The sequence below is a fragment of the Ictalurus punctatus genome, chromosome 23 (genome assembly GCF_001660625.3).
Source record: "Ictalurus punctatus breed USDA103 chromosome 23, Coco_2.0, whole genome shotgun sequence".
Lineage (NCBI taxonomy): Eukaryota > Metazoa > Chordata > Actinopteri > Siluriformes > Ictaluridae > Ictalurus > Ictalurus punctatus.
In genome coordinates, this window is record NC_030438.2 from 5429648 (window position 1) to 5444334 (window position 14687).

A 14687-nucleotide genomic window follows, 5' to 3' on the forward strand; every position below is an offset into this window, starting at 1 on the left:
TTCTGTGTTCTGACTCGTCCTTAGTTTCATCGTCATGGACTTGCCTTTGCTCGCTGTGTCTGCTGGTGCTACTGAGCTTTCCTCCTTGTTGTCATAACACCTAGGTGAACAATTTTAAAATCACTTTAGCATTCATTCAATCATCTCAGCTCAGTTAGCAGCTACAGAATCATGTCCGCACCAAGAGACGTCCTGATTCATTTCCCCCGCATATACAGCCAACTAAACTCCACTGTTACATGTAATAAATCCTCACGACTCTAATAATATTACAATTTTTAGACTGCTAAATTCGAGGTGTGACGCTGAAAAGCTTGGCTTAGTAGACGTTGCTGTGTATTTTGTGTTCGCTGAGACATGCACGTTGTAATCGTTCAACTATCATTGATGTTCAGATAACACTACTAGTCCTTCCTCCAGACTAAAGACCATAATGCCTAGAAAAATCACACCCAAAGGAGAGAAAGACTCTGAGAAACGGAAATGTTATTAATGGGTTTATGTGTTGGATTTTTTTTCCAAGGTGGAGAATTTCACTCAGCTGAAGATCAAACACATGCCGAACTTATCTCTGATGGACTTTACCTCCACGCTCATCTCAGGAGGAAACAACGTCTTTCATCTCTTGCCCTGACTCGTACTGTAAAAATTGCTTTTGCTCAGCAGGACATCTGGCTACCAGTTAATCCTGACAGCGTCCACTAAATGATGACAGTGTTGCACTGTAAAAGTTTAAACTTGTCTGTTTTTCTCACGTTGCATCGAGCCTGCCTTGAGCCGAGCGCTGGGGATAAATGATGTGTTTGGAATTCAGCTCAGCACGGCGTTGGCATGGGTTGTGAACCAAAGCAATAGATTAAATGCATAACCAGCGCGTGACAGGTCCAGAATGAGTCACTTTGATTAAACTGGGTGACTCACTTTGCCGTATTAAACGCCCAGCAACACAACTCTTCAGTGGGGCATTTCCAGCACAATGATGACCGAAGATGGCTCTGTAATGTTAGGGCCAGTCTATTCAAATTACACTCACAGTCTTTCTATAGTGAGAGGCCATTTTGGTGTCAGGTAGGCATGTGCTGATAAATCCATCCATCCATACCGCTTATCCTACACAGGGTCACAGGGGGAGCCTGGAGCCTATCCCAGGGAACTCAGGGTACAAGGTGGGGGACATCCTGGATGGGGTACCAACCCATCGAAGGGCACAATTGCACACACGCTCACACACTACAGACAATTTGGAAATGACAATCAGCCTACACGCATGTCTTTGGACTAGGGGAGGAAACCATGAAGCACAGGAAGAACTTGTAAACTCCAAGCACACATCGTGGAGGTGAGATTCAACCTCCCAACCCGGGAGGTGCAAGGCAAACATGCTAACCACTAAGCCACCATGCCCCTCCCATGCCGATAAATGGTTCTAAGATATATTGCAGTGGATATGCTCCATCCCAGCTTAAAACTAATTTTAGGTTAGCAGTACATTTTCAGAACATTACAGTCTATTTTTACACCAATATTTGTCCCGATTTCCAAAGCACTGACACTCCAGACCCTTCATAAACATTACCTAAATGTATTCTTACAGAAAACGTAATCATATCAACAGTTCCACACATTCCCTTTATTATTAGCCTTTGATTATGTAGATCATTCACCAAACAAATCCCAGTGTAAGCTGTTACTATAGAAACGATGATGAATTATAATTGGCGCATTCATATAAACCTATTGTCAGAGCTGCTGTTATTATTATCATGATGCGAATTTAATCTCGGCACACGACTCGTGTCAAAAGGTCAGTATGAGGAAAAAGTGCTTTCCAGACAGACCACTTATCGATCGAGTACAGAGAAGAGTTTGATATTAAATGAGCAGTTCAGCGAACATCTCTTTAGAGAAAACAAAGTGCTCACCAAAAGCCTCCCGTGAGAATCCACAGCGACAGAAGACCTATAAAGAAGACTTGATTGTGAATTATTTAGAGACAGGTTATTCATAGCCACAAGATGCCATTTCAGATATAGACCTGGTTTATACAGAGCACTGAGGTTGGGCGAGGGGAGGGGGGGGGGGGGGGGGGGGGGGTGAAGTGAAGTGCATGAAGGGATGATTTAATATGAGAAGGAATAATCTTCCCTAGAAGCAGTACACAAGACAGATCACTGACTAGAATGCTGAAGGAGCTCATAAAACCTCACTATCAGTATGAGATTGTAGTTTGCATGTGTTGATGTTTTGAGTATAATCCACATTTTCTGTTTTATCAAAGGGCATTAAACATAATGCACAGACGATAAAGTGAATAATAGTGGCGTAGTAAATTCGCAAAATGATATCAAATCTAAATAGAAAACGTTTTTTAAAAATCACATTGCAAAAAATTAACAGACACATAAGGGAATTACTCAAATGTATATATATATATATATATATATATATATATATATATATATATATATATATATATATATATATATATACTCCAGAATTTTTGGTGCCCTTTATGACTATGAGCAAAAATAAATAACAAATGCAACAGGGGATACCATTTTTATTTAATGAACAACAGACCACTTTTTTTTAAACTATTGAATGTTATGTTATAGAACACCTGCAAGACAAGTTAGTTTTTATCATCACTTATGTTATAGTAGCCTCATTTTTCCTCCCTCTCTCTCTCGAAGTTAATCAGACGTTAAAATACATCGTGTCACGTCACGGAGAAACCAGAACGCGCAAACTTTCTGACTGTTCCAAAGTGCTGACACTGGAGACTCCTTCCATAAACGTTACACAAACGTCTCCTCACAGAAATCTTCACCCTATATCAACGATTATATCTTCTGGCCAGTCGGATTCAAGAATTCAGTAGTGTTGTGGAAATAAATAGTGCTACACTTTGACCCTTAACAAGAAATTATTAGTACATTAAAGGGCTGCCTTATGAATAAAAACATCTGCGTAGACGTGAATACAGTCCAGCAGGTTGTGTGTAAAGTGTGTGAACTAGATGGATTAGTCATTACTCACAGTTTAATCCCACACTCTTCTAAATGCTGCTCTAAATTTAGCTTTTAGTCGTCACAGTGTGTTTAGACTAGCCTCAGGACACACTGTCAGACGTTAGCCAGTTGCACACTCCAGATTTAAGGGAAAGGTTTATGTCTTGGGTTTATTTCTGCTCTGAGACTATAATCTTAGAGGTGAGGATTTATAAGACTATTCTAGCTCACGACGAGAGTTTACGAGGATGCAGCATGCCTCAGTGTTGTGTACTTCTTGCTTATGGGAATATCAAATATTCCACTCAGGTGCAATACAACCAAGTGCAAAACTTTGGCAAAACAGTTTTAAAAATTTACCTTCATTTTGCAGTTTATGGTGCTTTCACATTTAAGAATATTATAGCAATTGATTCAGCAGTTCTCTTTATTAGCAAGCTCATGTTTAAACATCATTTTCTTGTATATCCCTCACCAAAGTGTCTGATGGTTCACTGTGAGCACTCGAGCTAAGAGTCATTGGGATCAGAAAATAGCCCTCATAAGACCTAAAACTGAAAATATTGACCTTTCAGACAGCTGGAGAAGATGATAAAAGCACATAAAAGTGTTTAGGGAGACTGCTAGCCACAAGGAAAACCATCATTCAGAAACCAAAGGAAACACAAATTTTAAAAGATATGTCCAAAGAGTGGGGGTGAAAAAGAGAAATAGTCAGACCTAGGAATACATTTAGAGTCAAGTGGAATAAAGGAATAGAAGTTCACATTTATATCACTTGCAGAAACAGCATGGTAATTGTTTCACTGTACTACTCTGCTTTTGAATTTCCGATCTGGACAGTTTTTAATTAACAAAGAAAAATGTGTGATCATTAATATAGTGAAGCTTTTTATTCGTTCCTTCATTTCAGTGTAAAGGGATGAAAACTTTTGTACTTTACTTACAACTTTAATTTTCAATTATACTGAATCACAGTTATCCACCCCGGCCCTGTGGATGTTGTTGATGATGTCACTGACTGTTGTTTTGGGGTTTTTCTTCACAGCTAGCGCAACGTTTCTGTCATCAGCTGCTGTTGTTTTCCTTGGCCGACCCATTCAGTGTCTGTTGCTCAATACACCAGTGGTTTCTTTCTTTCACAGGACATTCCAAATTGTTGTACTGGCTATGCCTAATGTTTGTGAGTGCCTCTGATTGATTTTCCCTCTTTTCTCAGCTTCAAACTGGCTCGCTTTTCTCCCATAGACAGCTCTCTGATCTTCCTGTTGGCTTATCCTTTTTAACAACAACAAAAAAAATGCAGTCTTCACAAGTGAAACTGAAGGCTAAAACCAAGAGTAGATATTCAGAGATATCAATCTAGTTCCATACAACAGAACTAGATACAGATCCACCTACATTTAATGCTCGTCAAATTATCCAAAATCTATGAATATGTAAATTGGAAACTCTACACATGCCCATTCCCTCATAACCAAGTGTAGTAACAAAATACATTTGCATACTGTTACATGATTGGCTCTTATAATTTGTGATGCAATAACACATTCACATTCCAATAAGGAAACATTGATATTCTCACCACTAGCTAACTTAGATAGCATCGCTGATGAAGAAATACATTTTGATTGTTATGGAATATTTTGACAGATTTGTTGTTTTGTTAATCTTAAACTTTATTGTTATAAGCGGTAAAGATGTAGACATGTTCTTAACTGTAGAGATGTTTCAGGTTTCCAGATCGTATAATGATCCGAAGTCATGTTGTAGAAACACTTCACAATAATCCCATCTCTCTGACCACAAGAATTCATCTCTTCCTCAGAGCATGGTGTATAGAAGCTTTTAAATGACCCCATCGTAAGAGCAGGATGATGACCTGCATGACACGAGGACCTCCATATGACCCTCTCTTCATCATCTCCAGAGTAATGCTCTCCTCTTTAAGTTGGTGTGTGCCTGACTTCTCTACTCCAAAACTGCTTCAATAAGCAGCTCTGAGTGTTCAGCACGCAGAGGAGGTGAAGAGTGCACGCAGTTACAGCATCCAACCCACCAGCTTATCCCATCTCATCCCAGCGATAAAAGCACGCCTGTCCAAATCCTCAATTCGGATTAGACCGAGTGAGAGTCAGGAGGCTGGACGTCTTAATCACACAGAGTCATCCGGTTAGAGTGTTTCCAGGATGCAGCATGATTAAGTGATGGACAGTAATACATCAAAATACCAAACAAATAAAAAGTAAATGTGTAAAATCAACTCCAAATTGCATTAAAAATATATATATATATATATATATATATATATGTTGAAAAAAGCTAAATAGATTTTGTAAAAAGGACCTGAGATCAGATTTACATTAGTGTTAGATTACATTACGTCACCATGCAAAACCGTTCTCTGTATTTCAAAACCACAGAATGCTAAAATTGTTCAAATGATTGTTTGGCCATCAAGTCTAATTTCATTAATATACGTTTCCAACAACAATGCCACGGTTAAAATCACAGAGATCACATTTTCCCCTGTATCTGCATGATTGTGCAGCTGTCACATGATTGGCTGATTGGATAATTTCATGAATGAGCTGGTGTATAGATGTTCCTAATAAAGTGAGTATATACGGTATACACTGTACATCTAGAAGAACAAATCCACAAGAAGGAAAAAAATGGAGTATTCTGAAATTGGCATGACTCCTACCATGGGTAAAGCGGTGTTGCAGATTGAAACTGTGTTCAGAGCTCCCCCTAGTGTTCAAATGCAATTATTCTGGCTCAATCTCCAGATCAATTTAATTCAGTTCAATTTGACTTGTATTGAGATTTTAACAAAAGAGCTTGTCACAAGGCAGCTGTAGAGAAATCCAGATCTAGATCTCGATCCCTAATGAAAAGCAGCAAGGAAAAAACTCCCCGACATTGAACACAGAAGGTACCTAATTCAAAAGGCAAGAGTAAATGGTATTGTGTGTTTTTAAATATACCTCCAGGGCCAGCTATAACCATGTGTGCGCTTCAGGTGTCCTTCAAATGAAACTGAAATGAGAAATGAAAGATTTGAAAGGAATTTCAAATGGAGTGTGTAAATCAGCATGTCCAAAAAAAAAAAAAAAAAAAGATTTTTTCCCCCAAGGACACTTATCATGGCTTCTGCGGTTATTTGAATGGACTATTTTAATTGGACACCAAATGGACTCTTACTTGAAAGTAAGATACATTGGCACTTTACAGTTTAAATTTTTTTTATTCACAAATCATGATAAAATCACTCACATAAACAAATCTTTCCTGTATGTTCGTAGCTAATATCAAAATGTTACATTACAGTTATGGAAGCTATAACAAACTATCATTCGCTTGGTCAGTATAGTCCATAGACGAGCGTAAGAACCACATTTCCATTAGAAAATACCCGAGACATATAAATCATACTCGGAGCCACACGTACAAGCTGTTTAATGGGAAACGAGTGGAGCAAACCTGCTTTATTTCCTAGCAGTATTATTACTGAAAGATTGCCAGTACTCTACAGAACCATGTACCCTCATGTTTTTTAAAAAATTTTAATTGTCTTAAACGTTCACTTTATGACGAAATTACATTTCAAAACATACTTTTCCAACCAAAATCAAATATTACAGTTTGTAACAGTTTACTTACAATCTGTAAACAAAGCAACATATTGAGACTTTTCATATAAAGACTTTTCCACAGTACGGTAGATCATGTGATTAAACTTCCACACACGGTTAAATACTCAAAACAGAGGACTGTGTATGTGATTCCAAATATTGGTGAACAAACCTGATCTACTGTACAGTATTTTTTGGTAGATTTGATGTAACAGAACAGAGTGTTTTAAGAGGCCAATTCACTGGATTCACAGTTTTGTAATACATGTTTGTTGTATAAGCAGTGCACAAACTTTTGCACGAGTTTAAAAACAGCAGGATTCCCAAAGAGCCACTGCTGGGCCCTTAAGCAGAACCCGTACCACTTTTTAAGTGGGTTATACACTACATGATTTATAAAATTTTAAAAATCCTAACAGATTAACAGCATCGCACATGTGACAGGATTTAAAATTCAAAAAAACAAAACAAAAAAATTGTTTGTATAGATATAAAACTCCTAGGTGGCATGTTAGCTTCTGCTTCTGTCTACTGCAACACCGCACCACATTATTACACTCTTAAGAGGAAAAACCTGGTTAAACTTCGAACCCTTACAGGTTTCTTTGTTTTTTTTGTTACAGGCTGTCCCTGAGGGTTGTATGCAGAACACTACAACACAGTGTTTCTCTACCAGAAAGCATATAAAAATAAAACCCTTACTCTTTCATTCATCTTCAGAGGGTTTTGCTTAAAGGTCCAGCTGTGGCTTTCAGTCAGTGCTTGGGATTTGAACTCAAAGAGACAAAACGGTACGTTGTGGTTCGTCTACGGTCATGGACTTTCTTCCTTCCTGCTATTTAATATTAATTAGATCTGTAGTTATCCTTTATGTCATCTATCTACTGTACAATCCTCAAATTACCTCTCCCTATACTTCCGCCATACAATTTTCCCTAACATGTTTTATAGAAATGTTCCTTGTCTTTATGTAGCTCAGCTCATGGGATTTGAACTCACAACCTTTGTGTCTCTAACACATAACCTACCACCAGCTAGTGATCGAATCTAGTGAGCTGTAAAAAAATGGCATAAGACGCATATGAACACACGGGTAAGTTATAACCACAGGTATAAATACAGTAGGACAACCTCAGCTCATTTTGAAACAAACCTTCATTCAAAATGTACATTTAATTCAAAATAATAAATAACCGACTTTGTACATCATGTAAATCTAGGGGAAATAAACTGATCGAAAGCGTTTACAACAAGCGTTTTCTTGAAGTATATTACTACAGCTAAACCTTCTACACTATACATGTCATCTCTAATCATTACAAATGTAAAAATATAAAAATATATGTTTTATTATTCCAACATACACAGTAGTTTAGGAATTAACCAACGGCGAGCGTGAGGATATGTGCATTTGTAAAAAATCTTCACTGTCGCCTCAGTTTACGAGCGTAACGCCAAAGTGAGAGCATGATCACGATTTGTAGCTTCATGCTAAAAGTTATTTCATCAGTCTGTCAAGAAAAACGGAGCCCTTGAAGATTTAGTTTACTAAGCCTGCCATATAACAAGGTGTTAAATCATTTTAAAATACACTGTATCGTTAGGAATTGCTCTATATAGGAATATTGAAGCACGTAGCATTAGACGCTAGCTGTTACCACAACACATGGCATGAAAGATTAATCGCTAAGCTAGCTTGAAGGGTTTTCGTACAGTATGGATGAAATGTAGGCTTACTGGTTTCAAATGAATTCTGATCAATTAAGACTCAAATGAAGTGACTGAAAAGTGCTTGACCTGGCAGACAGGACAGTGTGTGTATGTCATTAGCTAGCTGGTCTCGTTTAGCTAACTATGTTTGTCAGCTTGGTCTGTGCTACAACAGCTATCTCTTAAAAAGATATCTTATGTGAGATATGTTAGTCATGTTAGCTGAACAATAATCGAAAGAAAAATTGCTCACACTGTGAGAAGAAACGCAAACTGTGACAGTAAAAAGTTATTCGGTTACTTGGTTTATGTAACATCATTATGTTGGCACATGGCTAGTTAAAACTCTCAGTATTCATCACAATGTCAGTGTTACTGGAAAAAAATATTTAAGACTGGAATTAATATTGTACCGTATTTTCCGTTCGGTAAATTCAGTTAATTGAAACTAAAACATATAAAAGTCATTTTATTATAGTCATGATCGTGTTCAATAAAAATGTCTGCTACATGCAAATGTACACGCAGTGTAGTTTTTTAAAAAGTCCAGTATTTCATCTGGCTTACGTGGGGTTTAGGCTTAGATGGGGTTTTGGATCAGATTCAGCTCCACCCCCTGGACTTTTTGTTCCGCAGGGCTAATGCCAGGATTATAGCGTATAACCAGCTTTAGGGGCAGAGTGGGGAAACAACTTGCTGTAAACTCCAAAAAATACGGTACTCCATTAACATCTATTAAAACATACCAGCTAATACTGCCAGCCACAAAATGAGCATAGTTCTAAGCATTACACCAAGAAAAAATTTATTTGTAAACAATTAAATAGTGCAAATAATTAATTTTTTTGACAAATATGCTAGTAAACTCGGTCCTATGTACTGTAATACGTCATTGGGAATTTGTATACTGTGTGATGACGGGGCTAGAGGTCGACAAACCCGATTAATCGGCACCGAAAACCGATTGCTAGAAGTGTTTTTTGATTCGTTTCGGACGTCTCTATTTTTATTTGTTATTTGGAGTGTTACTTTTTGGTTCAGTTCGGATGTATATCGCTTACTTACTTTAATATTTATTAATAGTTCATATATATGAATATTTATACATATATATATATATTTAAAGTACAGTAGATTTTCATGGTACAGTCAGTACTGTTTCTTTTTGTAATAAAGTTCAGCAATATTTTACTTTGAGTGTTATGTTTTCATTGAGTATCCATTTTAAAAACTAACCTTTGATTAATCGGTTATCGGAAGGTTAGTTATCGGTTGAATCCACTATCGGTCGACCTCTAGACTCAGCTTTTTAACATAAATCAGAAATTAGAACTATGCAAATAATAATAATAAGAAGAAGAATGACTTAAATCTCCTGATGCAAAAGTAGATAAATACCTGATACAAAAATTACATCTGACTTTTTTCTTTTTGAAAATTGATTGAATATTTAACACAAACCTTACAATTTATTTTGGATTGTCCCTAAAGTCCCTTTAATAATCTCTCAACCTTATTACATTCAGAATATGTCCTACACAATCATAGCGATTTGTGAGGAAAAAAAAAAAAAATCATTATTGACCTAAAACTGATTAAATCGTATTATGCTGTAAAACACTCAAATATACAAAAATTCAGAAATTGTCCCACTGTTTGTCCTGGAATTTGGTCTTCTGTTGGAAATGGATCGTTCATGGGTCACGTCCTACCGCATGTGCTTTCAGAAGCAGCACTAGCAGATGCCACCTCTGTGTGTGTGTGTGTGTGTGTGTGTGTGTGTGTGAGCTCACACTCCACAGTCCGAGCTCCTGTCCAGTAGTTTGCGGTTGAGGATGAGGAGGGTGGAGAGGAAGGCCACGAACACGTGGAATGTCAGCTGCCACACGTTCCTCAGGCCGAACAGGAAGCCGTTGCAGAGGACGATCGCGGTGAGGAGTGTTAAAGACTTGATCTTCTTCCGGGATGAGTGGAATAAATAAAGCTGGCACTGTGTGGTGTAGAGAGAACGAGCGTCTGAGTACAGAACGATACTCAGCTGATTTGACCTTCAGCTTTTTTTATATAGAAATCTAAAGCGAGTTACCTGGCAAACGCAGCACACGAAGGCCACAAAAAATGCCACGACGTTCCATAATCCGTCATAATCGTCCTGTAGGAAACGGAAATCGTATTCAACATTTACGGAAATGTGCTCGTGTGTTTTTTATTCGAACATTATGTGAAAATAAATAATATACCGTGTGTGTCCGCACTGCCGATAAAATCCAAGTGACAATATCTTGAATATAATCATTTATAAAGTATTTCCTTTAAGATTACAATAAAACAAATATAAGATTATTTAAATCTAGGCATTTTTCCTAATTTCAAGCTTTTTTTATTGGTTCATTTTAAGCATTTATTTCTAGAAAGAAACAAACTCATCTTGCTTAATTTCAACGCTAGAAATTACTTTAAATGATTTAAATATAATTATATTTATTTTTACCTTCTAACAGGAAATACATTATAAATTTGACTATACTCAAGATATGTTCACTTTCTGTCAGGACGTGATTATTTGCATTATTTGAGGTGTTTTTGTACTGGAGCGAAGAGGATAATGTCGCTAACATGTAACGTTATCTATCAGAATCTAGTATTTTCAATCATTTTGAAAAGTTTATCAGGTATAATATTTTACCTGGAAGGTGTACTCGATGAGGTGGACGCCCCGGATCAGATTGAGAGCAGCGCACATGATGTTGAGGATGAGCGACAGGATTCCAGGAGCGGACACCGGCTCCAGCCTCTGAGTCTGACCTGCGGTTTCATATCAAACACGATGTTCGATTTCGTTTCATTCAAACTATAGCACTGCAGAATTCTCAATTCTGACTGCTGTCGATTCATTTTCAATAACAGAGCCCCTGACAGTTATTCCAGCTACAGGGTTGGTATTAACATGCTTCTTGTTGTGATACGGTATCGTTTCTATAGTAACGCCTCGTTCAGAGGGACTTGTACAGCGTATGCTCCATATAGACAGTTTTTAAAAAGGTGTGCAATTGTTCATACGCTGACGTTTCTGTTAGATGTTGTTTATTTAACGCTTATGGAACGAGTCTCCAGTGTCAAAGCTTTGTAACAGTCAGAGGTAAAGCTGTAACTTTTTTTCTGCATCTTCGTGTCGAAAAACATGACAAGCTGCTTTTTTGTGTGTTATTAAATTCACCAGAGAGGGAAAAAAAGAGGCTGGTGAGAACAAGAACTTGGTTTGCAAATATTTAACAACATTATGTGTAACTATACACACACAAAAAAATACATACACAATCTTTCTGTAATGAATAAAAATGGCTATGAAGGCTATCTTCGTATAACGTCATTATTCCTTACGCAACGTTGCTGGTTTAAATTAGAACACTGGGACAAACCCGACGAGGCCGTCTGCTCGGCGTGGCCGTTTGCGACTCCGTTACTGAGCTGTATCTCGTCCATGGTGAGGACCTGAGGAGGACTGAGGCTGAGCTCCTCCTCCACTGTGCTCAGAGTGACTCCGAGAGCAGGACCGCCGCTCTGGTTATAGTGCTGCTGCAGCTTCTGAATCACGCTGTCTGAGCGAGAAAAAAAATAATTGTGCACTTTTACACAAATCTAAGCTACAGCGGGTTTAGGATGTACATCAGATACAGTGTACAACTAACAACAAGATATAAGGTAAGACTTGATCATGTGACATGTGACTGCGTTACGATTACATTTACACTTTGAATCTACAAATGTAATTTTATGTTCAATAATGGTTGCATTATATGTTTTCATGGTTTACAATTCTGTAATAATGAAATTAAATAATACAACAAAAACTGTTTCTTTAACCAGTGAACAGAACTGTTATTACCTTCTGTGAGAGTTATGAAAAAAATCATATACTTTGCCCGAATAGGGGACTTTCAGATGGGACACATTTTATCGCGTGTGCATGCTCTGATCTTTCTGTACACTAACCGAAGTCCAGGAACGGGTACGGCCGACACGCCCGGGCCACCGCTGAGCTGTCGAAGCTGGCCATGAACTCCCAGCGAAGATCTTCCAGGAAGCTGAAGGCCACGGCAGCAGACACACTGCACATACACACACTCAGGTAGGCCACGCCGTCAGACATGAAGAAGCTACGACACACACGCAGACATGGTTCATACAGAGATGACCACACGGAGTGATTCCAGCTTTTGAACCATTTAATGACAGAACATAAACAAAGCCAGATCCAAACGGACATCCTCGGGCTATCTATTTTACTTCCGTAATATTTCTACAGGTTTTTATGATGTTTTTTTTTTTTTTCGTGCCTCGTTTACTAAAAACTAAAGTGTATTTTACACTCACTAGATATGGAGCTCATGGCCCATGATGATCCCTCTCTCAGGAAGCGAGTTCAGCGATTTTGAAACAGTGCGAATCTGCTGCTTCCTCTCCTGCAGCTCTCTGCTGTGCTGGAAGTCGGTGGAGGCGGACAAAGGGAGTCCATCCCTGAGCCGAGCCACCAACACAAACACGATCAGTGACATGCTCGTTCACACACACCTGCTGCAAGACTCATCCTGATAAAGAGAGAGATAACAAGAAAAAAAAAATGACTGTCACCAACCAATGACATCATCGTATACTTTTCTAAAAAAAAAAAAAAAAAAGTCCTCTGTCCTGAAGACTTTCCTTTGGTGAAAAACTTTCTGAATGTTTTTTTTTTTTTTTTTTTTTTTTTTTTTTTTTACAAAGCGCTGACACTGGAGACTCCTTCCGTAAATGTTACACCAATGTCTTCTTAAAATAAACTTATTACACCATAGTGACAAGTATACATTTTTCCTTCTGCCCTACAAGCCCTTGTGAATGAGTTGTCCCTATAGAAATTAATATAGACATTAATACAATAAATAAATTATATAAATAAATAAATAAAAACTAAAAAAAAAAAAAAAAAACCCTACTGGACTACCCACTGCTGCTTTTTTCTGTTTAATCTATTCACCTCGTTCGCTCAAGGAAATATCGCGAGACTTATCGGGTATCCTAAAAATATTTAAAATATCGCGATATTTTACACAAAGTGCCACAAACATGAATAAAACAGCGTAAAACAGGGATACACTTTCAGTTCTGCAGTTAAAATATAAAACTAATTAACTTATATAAAAGGCAGTAGATATAGACGTTGGAGAGAGTCTGTTAAGGTGAATATATGTTCAAATACTACTATATGTAGTTGTTTTGCTGTTCTTTAAGTGATTTCTGACTGTATATTTATAATTCACTCGTATTGTATTGTACCGATTTATTATTCATTTATTCATAACAATGAAACATATCAACCTGCATCTGTTACTTGGACAGATATCATTACAGCAGGTGCATAAATAAAGCTTACCGTCTCTTACCTTAGTGGTTCATTTAACTCCTTTTGCATGATGCTAATGAAACGCTGCAGAATGCTCTTTTGTTGTAGGGGTTAGTTTAAAAAATGTTGAGTACAGAAAGATCTGTTAATCCGGTTTATTTGCTGTTATATAGTGTAACATGTCTGCTCTTTGACAACCGACAGCTTTTTGTATTTCTCTCTGCGTTGTGAGGAAACGTCAGAGAAACTTGAACAAACGTTCGCCAAATCCCAAATGGCTCGATGTTGAATATAAAGTGCACTACATAGGGCGCAGGTGCCATTACCCTACACTCTGTGTAGCGCGCTTAGGTAACACGAAGGCGTTTGGGATTCAACAGCAGATAACTTCCGCTGATGACGGAAGTTTATGTCCATTTTAAGATAAAAGTCGTTAAAGCGCGATAACTATTTTTAATCACGACGTTAGACATTTTAAGTCACAAATCTCAAGATATATCAGACATATCACGAAAAGCGTCATATTTTGTTTTGTTTTTTATTAACTTTGGTATTGGTCATTTAAGGCAAAGCAGTGCATGTGAATAGGGTGTTTATCAATCAACATACAAAACATTATATACAAATCTAGATATATACACAAAACACAATATCAAAATAAAACGTTATATGACATATTATAATAACACAAACTGACATCAGGAAACAAGCTTTTTGGGGATGTGTTACGACATCTTTGTGCAGAGTGGGCGGAGCTTACGATATAGGATTGATATATGAATGAAATAAAAAAAATCAATTTTTTTTTTTTTTTTTTTTAATTTATTACAGTTTAGGAGAAGGTATTTTATACAAGCAATTCTTAAAAAAAATTATTTCAACCCAAAATTGTCATTTCAACCTGTAATATCTTATCCTGAGAGACCTACAAACAACATAATTAAA

The 14687-nt window shown here is 37.4% G+C and overlaps 1 protein-coding gene across 3 annotated transcripts; it reads right to left on the bottom strand.

The window, feature by feature from the left end:
• Positions 1-2594: 2594 nt before the first annotated feature.
• Positions 2595-13992, bottom strand: sec22c (SEC22 homolog C, vesicle trafficking protein). Of its 3 annotated transcripts, none has more exons than XM_053674728.1 (8): positions 13783-13992; positions 12734-12948; positions 12353-12516; positions 11779-11958; positions 11046-11164; positions 10446-10511; positions 10153-10349; positions 2595-4289 (listed from the first exon to the last, which is right to left on the bottom strand). In XM_053674728.1, the coding sequence occupies exons 2-8, from the start codon at positions 12913-12915 to the stop codon at positions 4151-4153; spliced, it is 1047 nt and encodes a 348-aa protein (XP_053530703.1). In that variant the 5' UTR covers positions 12916-12948; positions 13783-13992; the 3' UTR covers positions 2595-4150. The 3 variants fall into 3 exon arrangements, with proteins under 3 accessions (XP_053530703.1, XP_053530704.1, XP_017308654.1); XM_053674729.1 differs by lacking the exon at positions 2595-4289 and adding an exon at positions 5372-6053 and having other exon boundaries at positions 13783-13991; XM_017453165.3 differs by lacking the exon at positions 2595-4289 and having other exon boundaries at positions 8996-10349; positions 13783-13990.
• Between the last annotated feature and the right edge of the window lie 695 nt (positions 13993-14687).

Excerpts from the sequence above, each read along its gene's own strand:
- sec22c (XM_053674728.1), bottom strand. The coding sequence starts at position 12,915 with ATGTCACTGATCGTGTTTGTGTTGGTGGCTCGGCTCAGGGATGGACTC. Across the intron at positions 11,959-12,352 it reads GTACCCGTTCCTGGACTTCG|ACAGCGTGATTCAGAAGCTG; the intron begins GTTAGTGTACAG and ends TTTCTCGCTCAG. Across the intron at positions 10,350-10,445 it reads TCGTGTGCTGCGTTTGCCAG|TGCCAGCTTTATTTATTCCA; the intron begins GTAACTCGCTTT and ends TACACCACACAG.